At 41.3% G+C, this 13,975-nt stretch overlaps 1 protein-coding gene across 2 annotated transcripts in view; it reads right to left on the bottom strand.

Moving 5' to 3' along the window:
* Positions 1-13,975, bottom strand: part of ddhd1b (DDHD domain containing 1b) — a 45,765-nt gene that overhangs the window by 6,475 nt on the left and 25,315 nt on the right. The window contains exons 2-12 of one of the 2 annotated variants that reach the window (XM_053445658.1): positions 12,485-12,679; positions 12,060-12,188; positions 11,232-11,379; positions 11,024-11,133; positions 8,635-8,741; positions 8,072-8,328; positions 5,249-5,324; positions 4,504-4,653; positions 4,155-4,219; positions 3,698-3,876; positions 384-641 (exon numbers count right to left, since the gene is read on the bottom strand). In XM_053445658.1, the coding sequence (XP_053301633.1) occupies positions 384-641; positions 3,698-3,876; positions 4,155-4,219; positions 4,504-4,653; positions 5,249-5,324; positions 8,072-8,328; positions 8,635-8,741; positions 11,024-11,133; positions 11,232-11,379; positions 12,060-12,188; positions 12,485-12,679 (1,674 nt within the window). The remainder of the gene's footprint in view (positions 1-383; positions 642-3,697; positions 3,877-4,154; positions 4,220-4,503; positions 4,654-5,248; positions 5,325-8,071; positions 8,329-8,634; positions 8,742-11,023; positions 11,134-11,231; positions 11,380-12,059; positions 12,189-12,484; positions 12,680-13,975) is intronic. The other variant, XM_053445659.1, reaches the window with a different exon arrangement.

Raw genomic sequence — 13,975 nt, 5'->3', positions numbered from 1 at the left:
TGCGGATACCTGGATAACACCACAGGAGCAGTATTGAGGCATGTTATGTTTGTTGGTTTATTACGTCTGAAAAAGGGGTTCCATTTCCCTCATTTGCATTTGATGTGGCTGCAAAACTGTTTACCCCTGAGACTCCTGAAGTGTTTTGTGGACTCAAACACTTCATCCGTCCCGTTATAGTGGTGAGTAGATCATTAAAATGTTCACTCTAAACTATCCATTTAAGTTATTTTTTAAAGTGAAATCAGTAAAGTAAAATGTTTTGACCATAATATGAATGTGACAATGGCTCAAACCTCACTACAACTCACTTGGATTTTCACTTTCTGTTCCCAACAGCAAGTGAGTTCACCTGTGTCTCACACCAAACACATAGTACTTACACGAGGTGCTGTCCATTACAGCTGAGCTGGACTGAGACATGGTCGGCTCCACCTCCCTCCTTTCCTCCTCTACTTGTTTCTCCTTCTCTTCACTGTCTACCACTGTGGCTCCGTCCTCTCCCGATGCAATGTTTTCCACTTCAGAAGCTCCTGCGTCGCAGTCTGACGGCTCCTCCTCCACTCCACCCACCTGGCTGCTTGAACGGGAAAAGTGGGAAAAGAGGATTCCTCCTATTCCTTTCCCAAGACTTGCAGCACCTGAGAGGTAGCAAGATTCATGCATCAAAAAAAGCATTCATTTCAAAAACAGTAGATTGTACATCACCTTTATCGAGCTGTAATTTATGTTTAGCATATATTGCACCTTGTCCGTCCTAGGATAGGGATTTCTCACATGAGGCCTGTTAAGCCCTATGAGACAAATTGTGACTGTGTAAATATAGGCTATACAAATACATTTTGATTTGATTGATTTACCAACAGAACTGGATCTAAATGTCCTGTACTATATCCCATAGAGTTGTAAAGAGCTGACAGGAAAAAGAGGAAATGGTTCACCAGCTCTGAGAGAAAAGGTTACAGCAGACTGGACAGCAGTGTTTCACTGACCTCACCATGATGGATGAAGTAACAGGTTTGTGTGTTCTCAGCCTGCAGTGCCTTTGATTGCGGCAGCAAACTTACTGCTAGTGAAAGGAATACACTTCCTGGCCAATTAAGGAGCTTAAAGGGTGGGTAGATATTATCTTCCGACTGAACCAGACTAGCAGCTAACCAGCTGATGATCTGAGCGTCAGACACTCAGAAAGGAAATGGATGTGTGTATTTCCCAGAATATCCTTCAAGAGAATTCTCAGCTGCCTACCTTAGCAAGAATAGATTCAATATTCACTAAACAACAATGTCCTATAAGTGTCATTAGTAAAGTCAGTTTATCCATAGTAATAGCTTATGGCCTAGAAATCTTTGTGACGAGGTTGACGAATAACGAGTTGGGCAGAAGAGTGGTTCAGTGGTTAGAAGCTTCCTGGTATTTTACATTTTCTCCCTTAGTCTGTGTAGGTTCTCTATAAGGTAGACTCACGTACCTGAAGCTAAGAATTTTTCTGTATGAGTTAATCGCGTAATATACAGCTGCTCTGATCAGAGACTACCCCGTTTCTTGTCAATAAGCTTTATATTCAATCCATGTTGGTAAACTTTTTCTTTTTTTTTATTACTGTTCATGTGAGTGGTTTAGACATGTTTGAATGATTGTCTCAACTGGTATTATTTTTTCATACATTGAGTTTGATTCAGCAGCTGACCACTGCTGTGGTTTATCTGAGGACGTAGAAGAAGACATATTCAACATACATACAGACATTTGTGGAATTAGTAGGAAACATATTCACAAATCATAATTTGCTTAACAGGATATAAAGGTTGAAAAATGGATGACGCAGAACAGTTCTCACAAATTAAATTAGTTATTCAGAAAGAGCTTTTTATGTCTGCTGTGTAGAGTAGGGGCCTTTTTGGGAAGAGTGACAGCAGCTGAACATCTACTGTACAATATAACAAAAATTGCTTAGAGAAATCTTTTTTCCCACTGCTTATTCTAATAACATATCAGCAATGGAAGTAGCTCCTGTTTCTCTCAGCTCAAATCTGGTACCCTGTAAGTCTATTTTATTTCTAACAGTTCTTCAATAGAACACTGAATTCCACATACACTCCTGATCAAAATCTTAAGACCAGTTAAAAAATTGCATGAATTTGCATTTTGCACTGTTGAATCTTAGGAAGGATCTAAGTAGAGTTTCAAAATGCAAAAAGAAGAAATGGGAACAAGAGCCCAAAAGTTGTGAGCAGGCAATTTCTTGAAAACAACAATTTAACTCAAATAGGCTGTTCATCAGCTGATCAAAAGTTTAAGACCACAGCTAAAAAAAAACTAAAAAAACGGCTAAAACAGAAATTAAAGTGTCAAAAACTGACTCAGTAATGAGTAGCTCCACCATTATTGTTGATCACTTCAAAAATTAGTTTTGGCATGCTTGATGCAAGTGTTTCCAAAAGGCTAGTGCGAATGTTGCGCCAAGTGGTGAAGATGGCTTCACGAAGGGCATCCACTGTCTGGAACTGAAGTCTATTTTTGTAAACTTCCCTTGCCATCCATCCCCAAATGTTCTCAATTGGATAAGATCAGGGGAACACGCAGGATGGTCCAAAAGAGTGATGTTATTCTCCTGGAAAAAAGTCTTGGTCAGACGGGCATTGTGAATTGGAGCGTTGTCCTTCTGAAAAACCCAGTCGTTACCACACAGACGAGGGCCCTCAGTCATGAGGGATGCCCGCTGCAACATCTCCACATAGCCAGCTGCTGTTTGACGCCCCTGCACAACCTGGAGCTCCATTGTTCCATTGAAGGAAAAAGCACCCCAGATCATGATGGCGCCCCCTCCACTGTGCCGCGTAGAAAACATCTCAGGTGGCATCTCCTTGTCATGCCAGTAACGTTGGAAGCCATCAGGACCATCTAGGTTAAATTTTTTTTCGTCAGAGAATAAAACTTTCTTCCACCTTTGAATGTAAAAGTCTAAACGGGCAATTTTGTGGCGTTGAAGGAGACGTGGCCTTTGAAGACGTTTCTTGTTTTTGAAGCCCTTCCTTCGCAGATGCCGTCTGATGGTTATTGGGCTGCAGTCAGCACCAGTAATGGCCTTAATTTGGGGACGAGGATTGTCCCGTGTCTTGACGGACAGCCATTCGGATCCTCCGGCTCAGCGCCGGTGAGATTTTTTTGGGTCTACCACTTGATTTTTTTGTTCCATAACCCTGAGGATCTTTTAAGAAATGCAAAATGACTGTCTTACTGCGTCCAACCTCAGCAGTGATGCCACGTTGTGAGAGGCCTTGTTTACGCAGTTCAACAATCCTACCACGTTCAAAGACGGTGAGCTTTTTTGCCTTTGCCATCAAGAGATCTTCACAGTGTGATTACTTGACAGGAAATTACATGGAATCCAAATTTTTGCACAGATTTTGGCTTTTAAAGGCTGTGGTCTTAAACTTTTGATCAGCTGATGAACAGCCTATTTGAGTTAAATTGTTGTTTTCAATAAATTGCCTGCTCACAACTTTTGGTCTCTTGTTCCCATTTCTTCTTTTTGCACTTAGAACCTTCCTAAGATCCAGCAGTGCAAAATGCAAATTCATGCAATTTTTTAACTGGTCTTAAGATCTGATCAGGAGTGTGTATCATCCTTATATCCTACAGCATCTGCCTTCCATGTAGCCATCCATGTACACAACCCTCTTTGTGTACTCACCCATGATGCTGGCCTTGCCTAAGCTGGTAATAGACTCTCCGTAGTGCCTTCTAGCCTGGGGCGGAGAGGTGCATGGGCTGGGGATGCTCTCGGAGTCTGAGACAGATGCAGTCTCCTTCGGGGGGTTGAGCAGCGTTGGCCTGATCTGGTCGTACGGTGTGGGACTGGTGGTGTTGTACCTGCACACGAAATCCATATCAACCTCAGGTCACTGACACATACACTGCAGTACTCATTCTGTCTTCAGGTCTGATTTCATTAAAGTGAAGAGACTGTAGCTTAAGTCACATCACAACAGACAGAATGAACCATGATCATATGATTTATACTTCTCATGATATCTCAGATGGAAACTGTGGATGAACACATGTCAGGCTCGACATATTTGATAAATTCGTTAGAAAATGTCTAAATATACAGCATTTTATTTCTCATACTGTATAACCTCAAGACTTACCAGTGGATTTGAAGCGGGCTAATGTTACTGTAGTGTTTTAAGATCAGAGGCTCCAATCTGTAGGCCTGAAACAAACAGATGCAAATGCTGGAGGAGATGAGGGTATCTCACAACATTAATTCTCAGGAAGGTTCTTTTGGCACATTTTAATGAAATAGTCAGCATTACACCTAATTTCATTATTCTGTGGTGTTATATAACATCATAACATACATACATATATCAAGTGAAAGGATTTCTCATTATCACAAGCTATAATGATCTATAAAACTCATTAGACAGATGAGTGGGAGATGATAGTGATCTGAGCAGAATAGGGACAAAATCCGTTGAGGACACTGTAATTCACCACAGGGTCTGTGGGATGGAATATGTTGAAGAGGCGTTTGCAGACAGATGTCGGGAGGATGTGGTCCTGTACAGTATTGTTTCCAGGCCGGATCCCTCGTAATGCCAAGAAAACCGCCAGAGGGGAACCCATGCAGAAGAAATTTTCTACCTGCAACATAGAAAATAGGGCTGAAATTCCTCAACTGAAAAACTGTCTGACCATAGCTGCTCCAAGATGCTTGTTGGCCACTTATAAAGAACTGCAGCTTGGTGTTAAGTCACCTAAAGGTTTCACTGTATGTGCACATGCAAACTAATCAAATCCTCTTATATATAAGTCTGATTGCATCCCTCTGTTGATGGATTTCTGCTCTCTCTTCACTCAAGCTACAACATATTGTAAAGCTCTTTGAGTGGTCATCAATCATCTGATATAATTGTTATGCTTCTGGGACAATGTTTGTAATTTGAATCAGAAGTTTGTAGTTTGCATCAGTTTTGTAGTTTGAATCATAGGGTGTGAAGTTTGAATCTGAGGTTTTGTGGTTTAAACAGAAGATCAGTAGTCAATACCTTGTAATTGAAATTGGAGGCAGTAAAGTTTGAATCAGAAGGTTTGTAGCTTGAATTAGAAGGTTTTAAGTGTAAATCAGAGGGTTTGAATCAGGTTTATAGGTGTCATCATATCTAGGACATGTGCAGAATAGAAAATAGATGGTGACCATTGGTGAAGGATATAGTACCATCCAACGTGTCGTTGTTACCTTGAATTTCAAGGCCGGCACTGCAACACAAGATGAGGTCTGTAGACCTTGGAACTGATCCTCCAAGTCCCTCAACCTGGTGGGATGATAGATATTCAGAGTAACTCTAATGCATGATCTTATGGATGGTTTCTGGAAGCTGGTGTAAGGAGAACTCGGGCAGCAGCTGATGTCTTATGCAGAAGATTTTAATCTTGACTTGATGCATCAAGGAGACCAGAAGGTGAAACATACAAACACTAACAGAGTAACATGAGCAATTGTCACTACCAAGTCTGACGATGTCTCCCACAGCATCCCCATATACAGTGGGGCAAAAAAGTATTTAGTCAGCCACCAATTGTGCAAGTTCTCCCACTTTAAAAGATGAGAGAGGCCTGTAATTTTCATCATTTTGTCTCTCAACTATGAGAGACAAAATGAGAAAAAGAAAATCCAGAAAATCACTGTCTGATTTTTAAAGAATTTATTTGCAAATTATGGAGGAAAATAAGTATTTGGTCAATAACAAAAGTTAATCTCAATACTTTGTTATATACCCTTTGTTGGCAATGACAGAGGTCAAACGTTTTCTGTAAGTCTTCACAAGCTTTTCACACACTGTTGCTGTGCAGTGATGTTTTGGGGCTGTCGCTGGGCAACACAGACTTTCAACTCCCTCCACAGATTTTCTATGGGGTTGAGATCTGGAGACTGGCTAGGCCACTCCAGGACCTTGAAATGCTTCTTATGAAGCCACTCCTTCGTTGCCCGGGCGGTGTGTTTGGGACCATTGTCATGCTGAAAGACCCAGCCAAATTTCATCTTCAATGCCCTTGCTGATGGAAGGAGGTTTTCACTCAAAATCTCACGATACATGGCCCCATTCATTCTTTCCTTTACACGGATCAGTCGTCCTGGTCACCTTGCAGAAAAACAGCCCCATGGTTTCCACCCCCATGCTTCACAGTAGGTATGGTGTTCTTTGGATGCAACTCTGCATTCTTTCTCCTCCAACACGACGAGTTGAGTTTTTACCAAAAAGTTCTATTTTCTGGATCATCCAAATGCTCTCTAGCAAACTTCAGACGGGCCTGGACATGTACTGGCTTAAGCAGGGGCACACGTCTGGCACTGCAGGATTTGAGTCCCTGGCGGCGTAGTGTGTTACTGATGGTAGCCTTTGTTACTTTGGTCCCAGCTCTCTGCAGGTCATTCACTAGGTCCCCCCGTGTGGTTCGGGGATTTTTGTTCACCGTTCTTGTGATCATTTTGACCCCACAGGGTGAGATCTTGTGTGATGCCCCAGTGTGACATCCTCTGTCCTTAACCCTCAGCAAGAGTAAGGAAAAACTACTAAAAACCCTTTTAACAGGGTAAAAATACATAGAAACCTCAGAGAGAGCCACATGTGAGGGATCCCTCTCCCAGGACGGACAGAAGTGCAATAGATGCCACGTGTAGGAAAACATCATCCAGATTAAAGTTTTTAGTAGCATTGATGAGGGTAAACATCCCGAAGGATAACCCCAACATGGCATGCCAAGCAGTCCCGCTGCAATCACAGTCTATAGTCAGCAACCAGCAGGACCATGTATGTCTTCCATTTTCTAATAATTGGTCCCACAGTTGATTTCTTCAAACCAAGCTGATTACCTATTGCAGATTCAGTCTTCCCAGCCTGGTGCAGGTCTACAATTTTGTTTCTGGTGTCCTTTGACAGCTCTTTGGTCTTGGCCATAGTGGAGTTTGGAGTGTGACTGTTTGAGGTTGTGGACAGGTGTCTTTTATACTGATAACGAGTTCAAACAGGTGCCATTAATACAGCTAACGAGTGGAGGACAGAGGAGCCTCTTAAAGAAGAAGTTACAGGTCTGTGAGAGCCAGAAATCTTGCTTGTATGAAGGTGACCAAATACTTATTTTACCGAGGAATTTACCAATTATTCATTAAAAATCCTGCAATGTGATTTCCTGGATTCTTTCCCCCCATTCTGTCTCTCATAGTTGAAGTGTACCTATGATGATAATTACAGGCATCTCTCATCTTTTTAAGTGGGAGAACTTGCACAATTGGTGGCTGACTAAATACTTTTTTGCCCCACTGTATCTTCCTCTACTTGCATCACCCATTCTAACAGCACATCCCTAAATGCCTAAAATTGCGGCCACTCTCCATGTTACATGTAGGTGTTTGCATCCTATTGGATAGTTAAGCCTAAAGTATGCATAACTTAATCCTGCCCACCCCAATCAGGGGACTGAGGAAATTAATGGAGGGGTGAGGCTATGGTATCTGAGAGAGTGAGAAATCTGTTCACAACCATGAAAACCTATGACCACAAATAACAAATCCACAGCCCCAGGTATATTGTATACTATTTCTTTAGCGAAATGCGAAACTCATTATAAGCTCAACAAAACCATTAATAAGAATTTATTATTAATCAAATTAAAAGTTGTGTTTAAATATATATATATTCATATTTACTACTTGTGGTTAAAAAAAAAAGAGGTAGAACTCAGCATGCATGAAAAATGTTTTGTGAATCGCATCAGTCATATGAAGAATCAAGAATCATGAACATTTAGAATCTAGAGGTGCTCTGAGCAGGCAAAATATTATGAAAGTCAAATTTTTATAAAGCAAAAAGTGAAAAGTTATATAAAAATACGTAACAAAATAGGCATTGTTTAGTTGGACATTTAGCTTAAAATGTCAATAGTTGTTAATTGCCTTTCTTAGAGATTTTGTTCTTGTTCCTTTGTCATATAGCTTTCGGCACTGTTTTTAAAGACAACATATCCCGAGCAGTTCTCTTCTGTAGTCAGACCTGTGCAGTACCTGAGGCGTGTGAGTCTCAACTGCTCCTGAAGGTGGCGCTCTTCGTCACTTGGCCAGCGGTCTTTTGTTTCATCTGGATCTGGCGCTTCTTGATGATGAAAGCGCACAGGGTCCCATCCTGTCATGATGTCAAACGTGATAACGCAGCCCAGCGAATGTGACACTATGGAAACTTTCCCATTTTTCTCAAAGTCTGGATTGCGCGAGCAGAAGAGTGAGTAGAGCCGATTCAGCTCCAGAGTCAAACCCCTGTTAATCTGACACACACACACACACACAACAATGACACTTATGTACACTTTACCTCTGTTGATTTTTTTAATTGGGTTAATAAAGAATGTTTGATTCTTCAGAGCAGTGATTATTCATCTATTATTTCCAAGGCAGGCAATCGACGATAATTCAAGGGTATAAAGCTGTGTTGGATAAAAACCCCTTAGCCAGAATTTCGTTGTGAATGAGGGGAACCCTTTAGACCTACGTTCCCAAACTGGCAGCTGGGTGACCAAGTGCAGCAGCACTGCTGTGCAGCGAAGTGGAAGTAAGAGTGATCTCAAGCTCACCTCATCTCTGTACAGAGGGCTGGTGTAGTACATGATGTCCATGGCACTGCTGTTCAGCATGTCTCTTAGACCTCGCACTTTGTCTGGAGTGATGGAGTCCACCGTGTCTTAAGGGAGAACATGAAAATACATCCAACCCTGCTTTTTAATACTGTTTCATATTCTAAAGAGAAACTGTGATTCTTATGTCGGTACTTGCCGCCACATGGACTCTGTTTCCCCCAATCCTCCACCTCTCACCTTTCTGCTTGAAGATCACCCTAAGGTGACCCATAATGTGAATTCCACCCTAAGATGACCCATAATGTAATGTCCTCAACAGAACCTGCAATCACAATAAATAATTTTTCCCTCTACTGTTGTCCAAGAACAAAGAACTTTGTCTCTTATGTTACTACTGACCCTGCTTTTACAGGACGATAACCTTGTCTTGTGATCACACAAACACTGGACCCAGCCAGAGACGCAAGGCTTGAACCTTGCTCACAAGTTTAAGGGATAGTACACCCAAAATCGAAAATGCAATCATTATCTACTCATCACTATGGTGATGGAGGGTTGGGTGAAGTGTTTGAGTCGACCAAACACTTTGGAGTCTCAAGGGTAAACAGGGTGCAGCCAAATCAACAAATCCAAAAATCTACAAATGAAAGAAATGGAACCCCTTCTTCAGATGTAACCCTTAAACAACAGAAAATGTCCTGTGATATCCTACTCTGAGGCGCATTCATGTACGCACGGACACAAGTTTACACCGGTACTTCTGCTAGCATCGCCAGTTCTGGTTATGGACTTTCAGGCTAAACATGGTGTAAATGACACCGTTTCGAGTTTTCTGTCTTATTACGTCTGACGCAGGAGTCACTTTGGCTGCAACACTGTTTGACCCTGAGACTTCTAAAGTGTTTTGTGGACTTCACACCTCACCAACCCCTCCATCGGCATAGTGGTAAGTAGATAATGAGTGAATTTCATTCTTCGGTGAACTATCCCTTTAAAATGTAGCGAGTCAGAGATTTCAGTTGATTCTGAGAGTGAGTGAGTGAGTGAGTGAGTGAGTGAGAGAGAGAGAGAGAGAGATATTTCCTTCAGATACTGGAAATATCATTAATGAGCTACGCAATTCTTTTATATAATCAACCACTCATAGTGATGAATTTGTACAGGTGTAGCAGGCCAAATTAACCCCCGCCCAGATTAATCTTGAATATACTTTGGCCCAGGCCGGAGTATACCCCAGGTTATAAACTGTCCTAGGCCAAACTATACCCGGGGGTGTCAAATGGCATGGGCCAGACTATACCCTCCAGGCAGGGCCAAGCAATATATTGACAGAAAAAATATATATTTAACATAGGGGGAAAATTTGCCAAAAATCTAAATAGGTAGGGGTGTTATCAGAACATGCTAGCGCATTGATGGGTATGGGTCGAGTGTCGGTCGAACGGACAATACAAAATTTTTTAAATAATTTTTTCGAAACTTGCATGCACCTAGTGCAGTACATTCTTAATATCATTGGTTGAATGTTGCTTGGTTCTGAATCCCTCCTCCACTACCTGAGATGCCCAGACATACAAGAGACGTCCTAACAAACGTTCGATGATGGATGAAGTTCAAGCACTCTGGACTCTGGTACTGGAAGAAAAATAATAGATCTGGACACTCTTTTATTATAACTTGACAGAAAATAAAACACAACGGGGTATAAATTGGCCTAGGCCATAATATACCCGGGGTATAATCTAGCCTAGGCCCCTTTAACCCCAGGTATAGTCCGTACTGGTGGTATACTATGGCCTGTTACACCGGGACAAATGTATCCACAGAAGAATTTAGTGTGGATGAGGCGAAGCGAGATTTGACGGAGCCCCCTAACAATTCTGTTCTCTCTCTGTACTCTTCCACCGACATGATTCCTTGAGCGAAAAACCCGTCAATGATCTGAATTAGTTAATTTATCATCTAGGGCAGCAGGGCTCCATCTGATTGGCTTAATATATAGACACGCAGAGCTTAAATGCATGGCACATAGAATACCATTTATCGCAGTTCAACCTGTCTTTTGCGATAAGGATATTCACATGTGATGACACATTTGTGTGTGTGTGTGTGTGTAAACCTTGTTTTTAAACTATTTTAACAGTCGTGATCATTGTTGCTCCTTTAATATCATACAAAATGAAAAAAAATCCCAAATAACATGACACTGTGTGTTTAATTCTATCAATTACACTGTGTACAAAATGTATAATGTTTATGTGCCATTTAATGCTAACCATGGATAATATTTGGTCCTGCTTGTGTCTGATTAGTTCTGAATTAATCCAAGTTTAGATATATTTAGAAGGTGGAGAGGTGGGTCAATATAAACTGAGCTGCAGCATACCTCCATCCAAAGCCAGTTTCGACCTCCACTCCACAGGAAGGAACTCTACATGCTCTGTGGTTCGATCAGAAAAGTGCTTCTCCTCCATCTTCCTGGCAGCATCTCTCATCCTGCACACCATCCAAGAGAAAACAGTGACTTCAAGAGTTCTCTGATTCAGTTCAGTTCTAGAGTAAGGTCTCCTGCCTGAAACTTCTCCATTACTCACATGCTGGTATTCCTGATGATGCGGCCTTGATCCATCTTCTGGCCAATGCCATGCACAACAAAGACAATGTGTGTGGTTTCAGGTGGGGTGTCTTCAGGTGCTGCCTCCTCCACATACCCCTGATGGAGACGTGTCCCACTGCTTGAGGCTGAGGACATGAGAAGGCACATTACTAGATTACTACACAGCATGTTATCGTGCTAATGACCATTTACCTATAGTGACCAAAGCAAAAACAAACTCAGCAACAAGACATCACCTTTTCTCAGATACCCTTCTACACCAACATGCAACTAGAGTGGAGGAGAATGGAATTAGTCTGTGCTTCTCACAGCAAAGAAAAGTGACATGATGATTTGTAAAAAATTCCACAGCAACATGTTTTGTTTCCAGAAAGCGTCCCTGTAATGTTCATCTTACTAATAACTGCCGAAATCAATACGTCTATCTGTCTTTAGATTTTCTCTACAACCATTTATCCACTCAACTTTAAACCTTACCCCCATGTGTCTCGGAGGGAAGTGCATCGTCAACTATGTAAGAGCGTATTCAATGAGCGGTTGTTCAAACCCCAACCCAGACCTCCAATTTATTATTAACTGCACTTGCTGTGATGTCTACTTTGGAGTTGGGTGACATCACAATGATGTCAGAGAATGCAGCTTGGCAAGCCCATTATCCCACAAGGATATTTTGGAGGAAATGTCATGCCCTTTTAAGGCACAGTTTGACAGACCTGTTGTCCTGACCATTCTTCCTTGTCTACACTATAGTTTAAATGCTTCAGTGACTCAGGATCTTGCCTTTTACTCCTTTTTTTTCATCTACCTTTGGAGAAGCCCAGTTTCTGAGTGACGGTGCGTGCGATCTTGGAGGTGGTGGCGTCGCTGTACAGGTAAACCTCGTCCACACTGTGCCAGTCCACATGACTCCTGCTCAGCTTCAGACTGTGGATTGCTGCAATACAGTCACACTGTGATTAACATTAAGTGACACAGTTGTGCCAGCATAATTAATTTACCATTCCACATGAGAATGTGCAGGATGTGCGTATGTTTGTGATGAGTCATTTCACAGACTTTAAACACTCTCAGTTTAAAATCCTGTTAGTTCAGCCAGTCTACTACATAAGACACTCCTTAAGCCTCCACACACACACACGCACACGCACGCACACACGCACACCTCCAAATATGCTTTTCTCCTCTTTGCCACACACAAACATCTCTCTGGGTTCACATTCATCCACACACCTGTTTCAGAGTCCTCACCATCCTTGCTGTCCACGGTGGTGGTCGCCGCCTCCATCTCATATGTGTCCTTCATCTGTTGCCCCCGATAACAAGTGAGGTGCTCTAACTCGATAAGGTCACTCTCATCCTCCTCCAGGGGAAGCCACGTTCCATCGATGAACCACTGACCCCTCATCACAGGAATACGGTCTTGCTCTGAGGGACACCACATGATAGGAAATTAAGTATTAACTGCTCTGTCAGAAAATACTACGTACCACGTAAACACATAAGACATCTTTCTTTTATTTGTCTTGCTTTCTTTCTTTATTTTCTATCAAGCTTGCTCCTTAAAACAGGCAAAGTAATTATTGTAGGTGATTTGATCATTCATGTGGACATTGATAATTATAGCTAGATCAATTTAGATTCAGTGGGTTTCAGTCAGTGTGTGCATCGATCCACACCCTTGACTTTGTTCTGACAAAAGATCAACAATTTTAGCATCAACATTTTTCTAAAGATGTCAATCAGATAGTGCTGTAGGTAAAATTTAAGGAAATGATTAAATCGACATATAACTCAATACCATATGCCTCAATATAACCCTAACCCTAACCCTAACCTCTTGTCTGCACTACAGACTCATGAGCAAGATACTAAACCCCAAATTTGCACCTGACAACTGTGCCAGTAGAGAATGAATGATGTATGATAAAGAAAATGCTGCACATAGATGCACTGTATGAATTTGTGTGAGAATGGCAAAATTGTTCTTTGAGAGGTCATCAAGACGAAAAAAGAGCTTTATAAATACAGACCATGTACCATTTACTCTATAGCGCCTTTTAAAAAGTTCAAAACCTAGGAAATTAGCTCTTTGGTATAATTCCAGTTGCATGTTTTAAATTAAATTTAAATAAAGCAAACTTTAAAAATACTCAAAAGGAAGTGGTCTGTCAACAATCTTAATGAAATTCACTTAGCCTGAAAAGAAAGTCTTAAAATATAGAAGAAGACCCTCTACAATGCCAGATCTGCCTACTACTCTGCATCAATAAATGAAAATAAAAACAAATCTAGGTTTCTCTTCAGCATTGAAGTCAGACTGACAGACAGACACAGCTCTATTCAACCTCAGCACTATATCTATCTATCTTTCTAACCCAGCCTACTACAGACACTGGGACAGTAAATTGGCATTAATTAAATCTTGTTTATCAAATCGATTCCAATTTGTCCAAATTTACAATGAGTCATCTGCACACACTAAAGCAAATCACTGGGGTCCTAAGGGTTCTGTGCTTAGCCCAATGTTGGATATGCTTGCATTTGATAACATAATTGTCAGTGATATAGTTTTTGATTTCTCTTGGTTACGGTTTAATGTGAAGGATGTCGCACCTTCTGAAGCCCTACGAGAGAAATTGGGATTTATTATGAATATTTCTGAATTCGGACTGTACAAATAAAATTTGATTTTATTGATTGATCGATCAACAAACTTGGCAT

The sequence above is a fragment of the Pleuronectes platessa genome, chromosome 17, assembly GCF_947347685.1.
Source record: "Pleuronectes platessa chromosome 17, fPlePla1.1, whole genome shotgun sequence".
NCBI classification, from domain to species: Eukaryota; Metazoa; Chordata; class Actinopteri; order Pleuronectiformes; family Pleuronectidae; genus Pleuronectes; species Pleuronectes platessa.
Note: the sequence above shows the minus strand (reverse complement) of the source record. Positions and strands in the feature narration are given on the sequence as shown.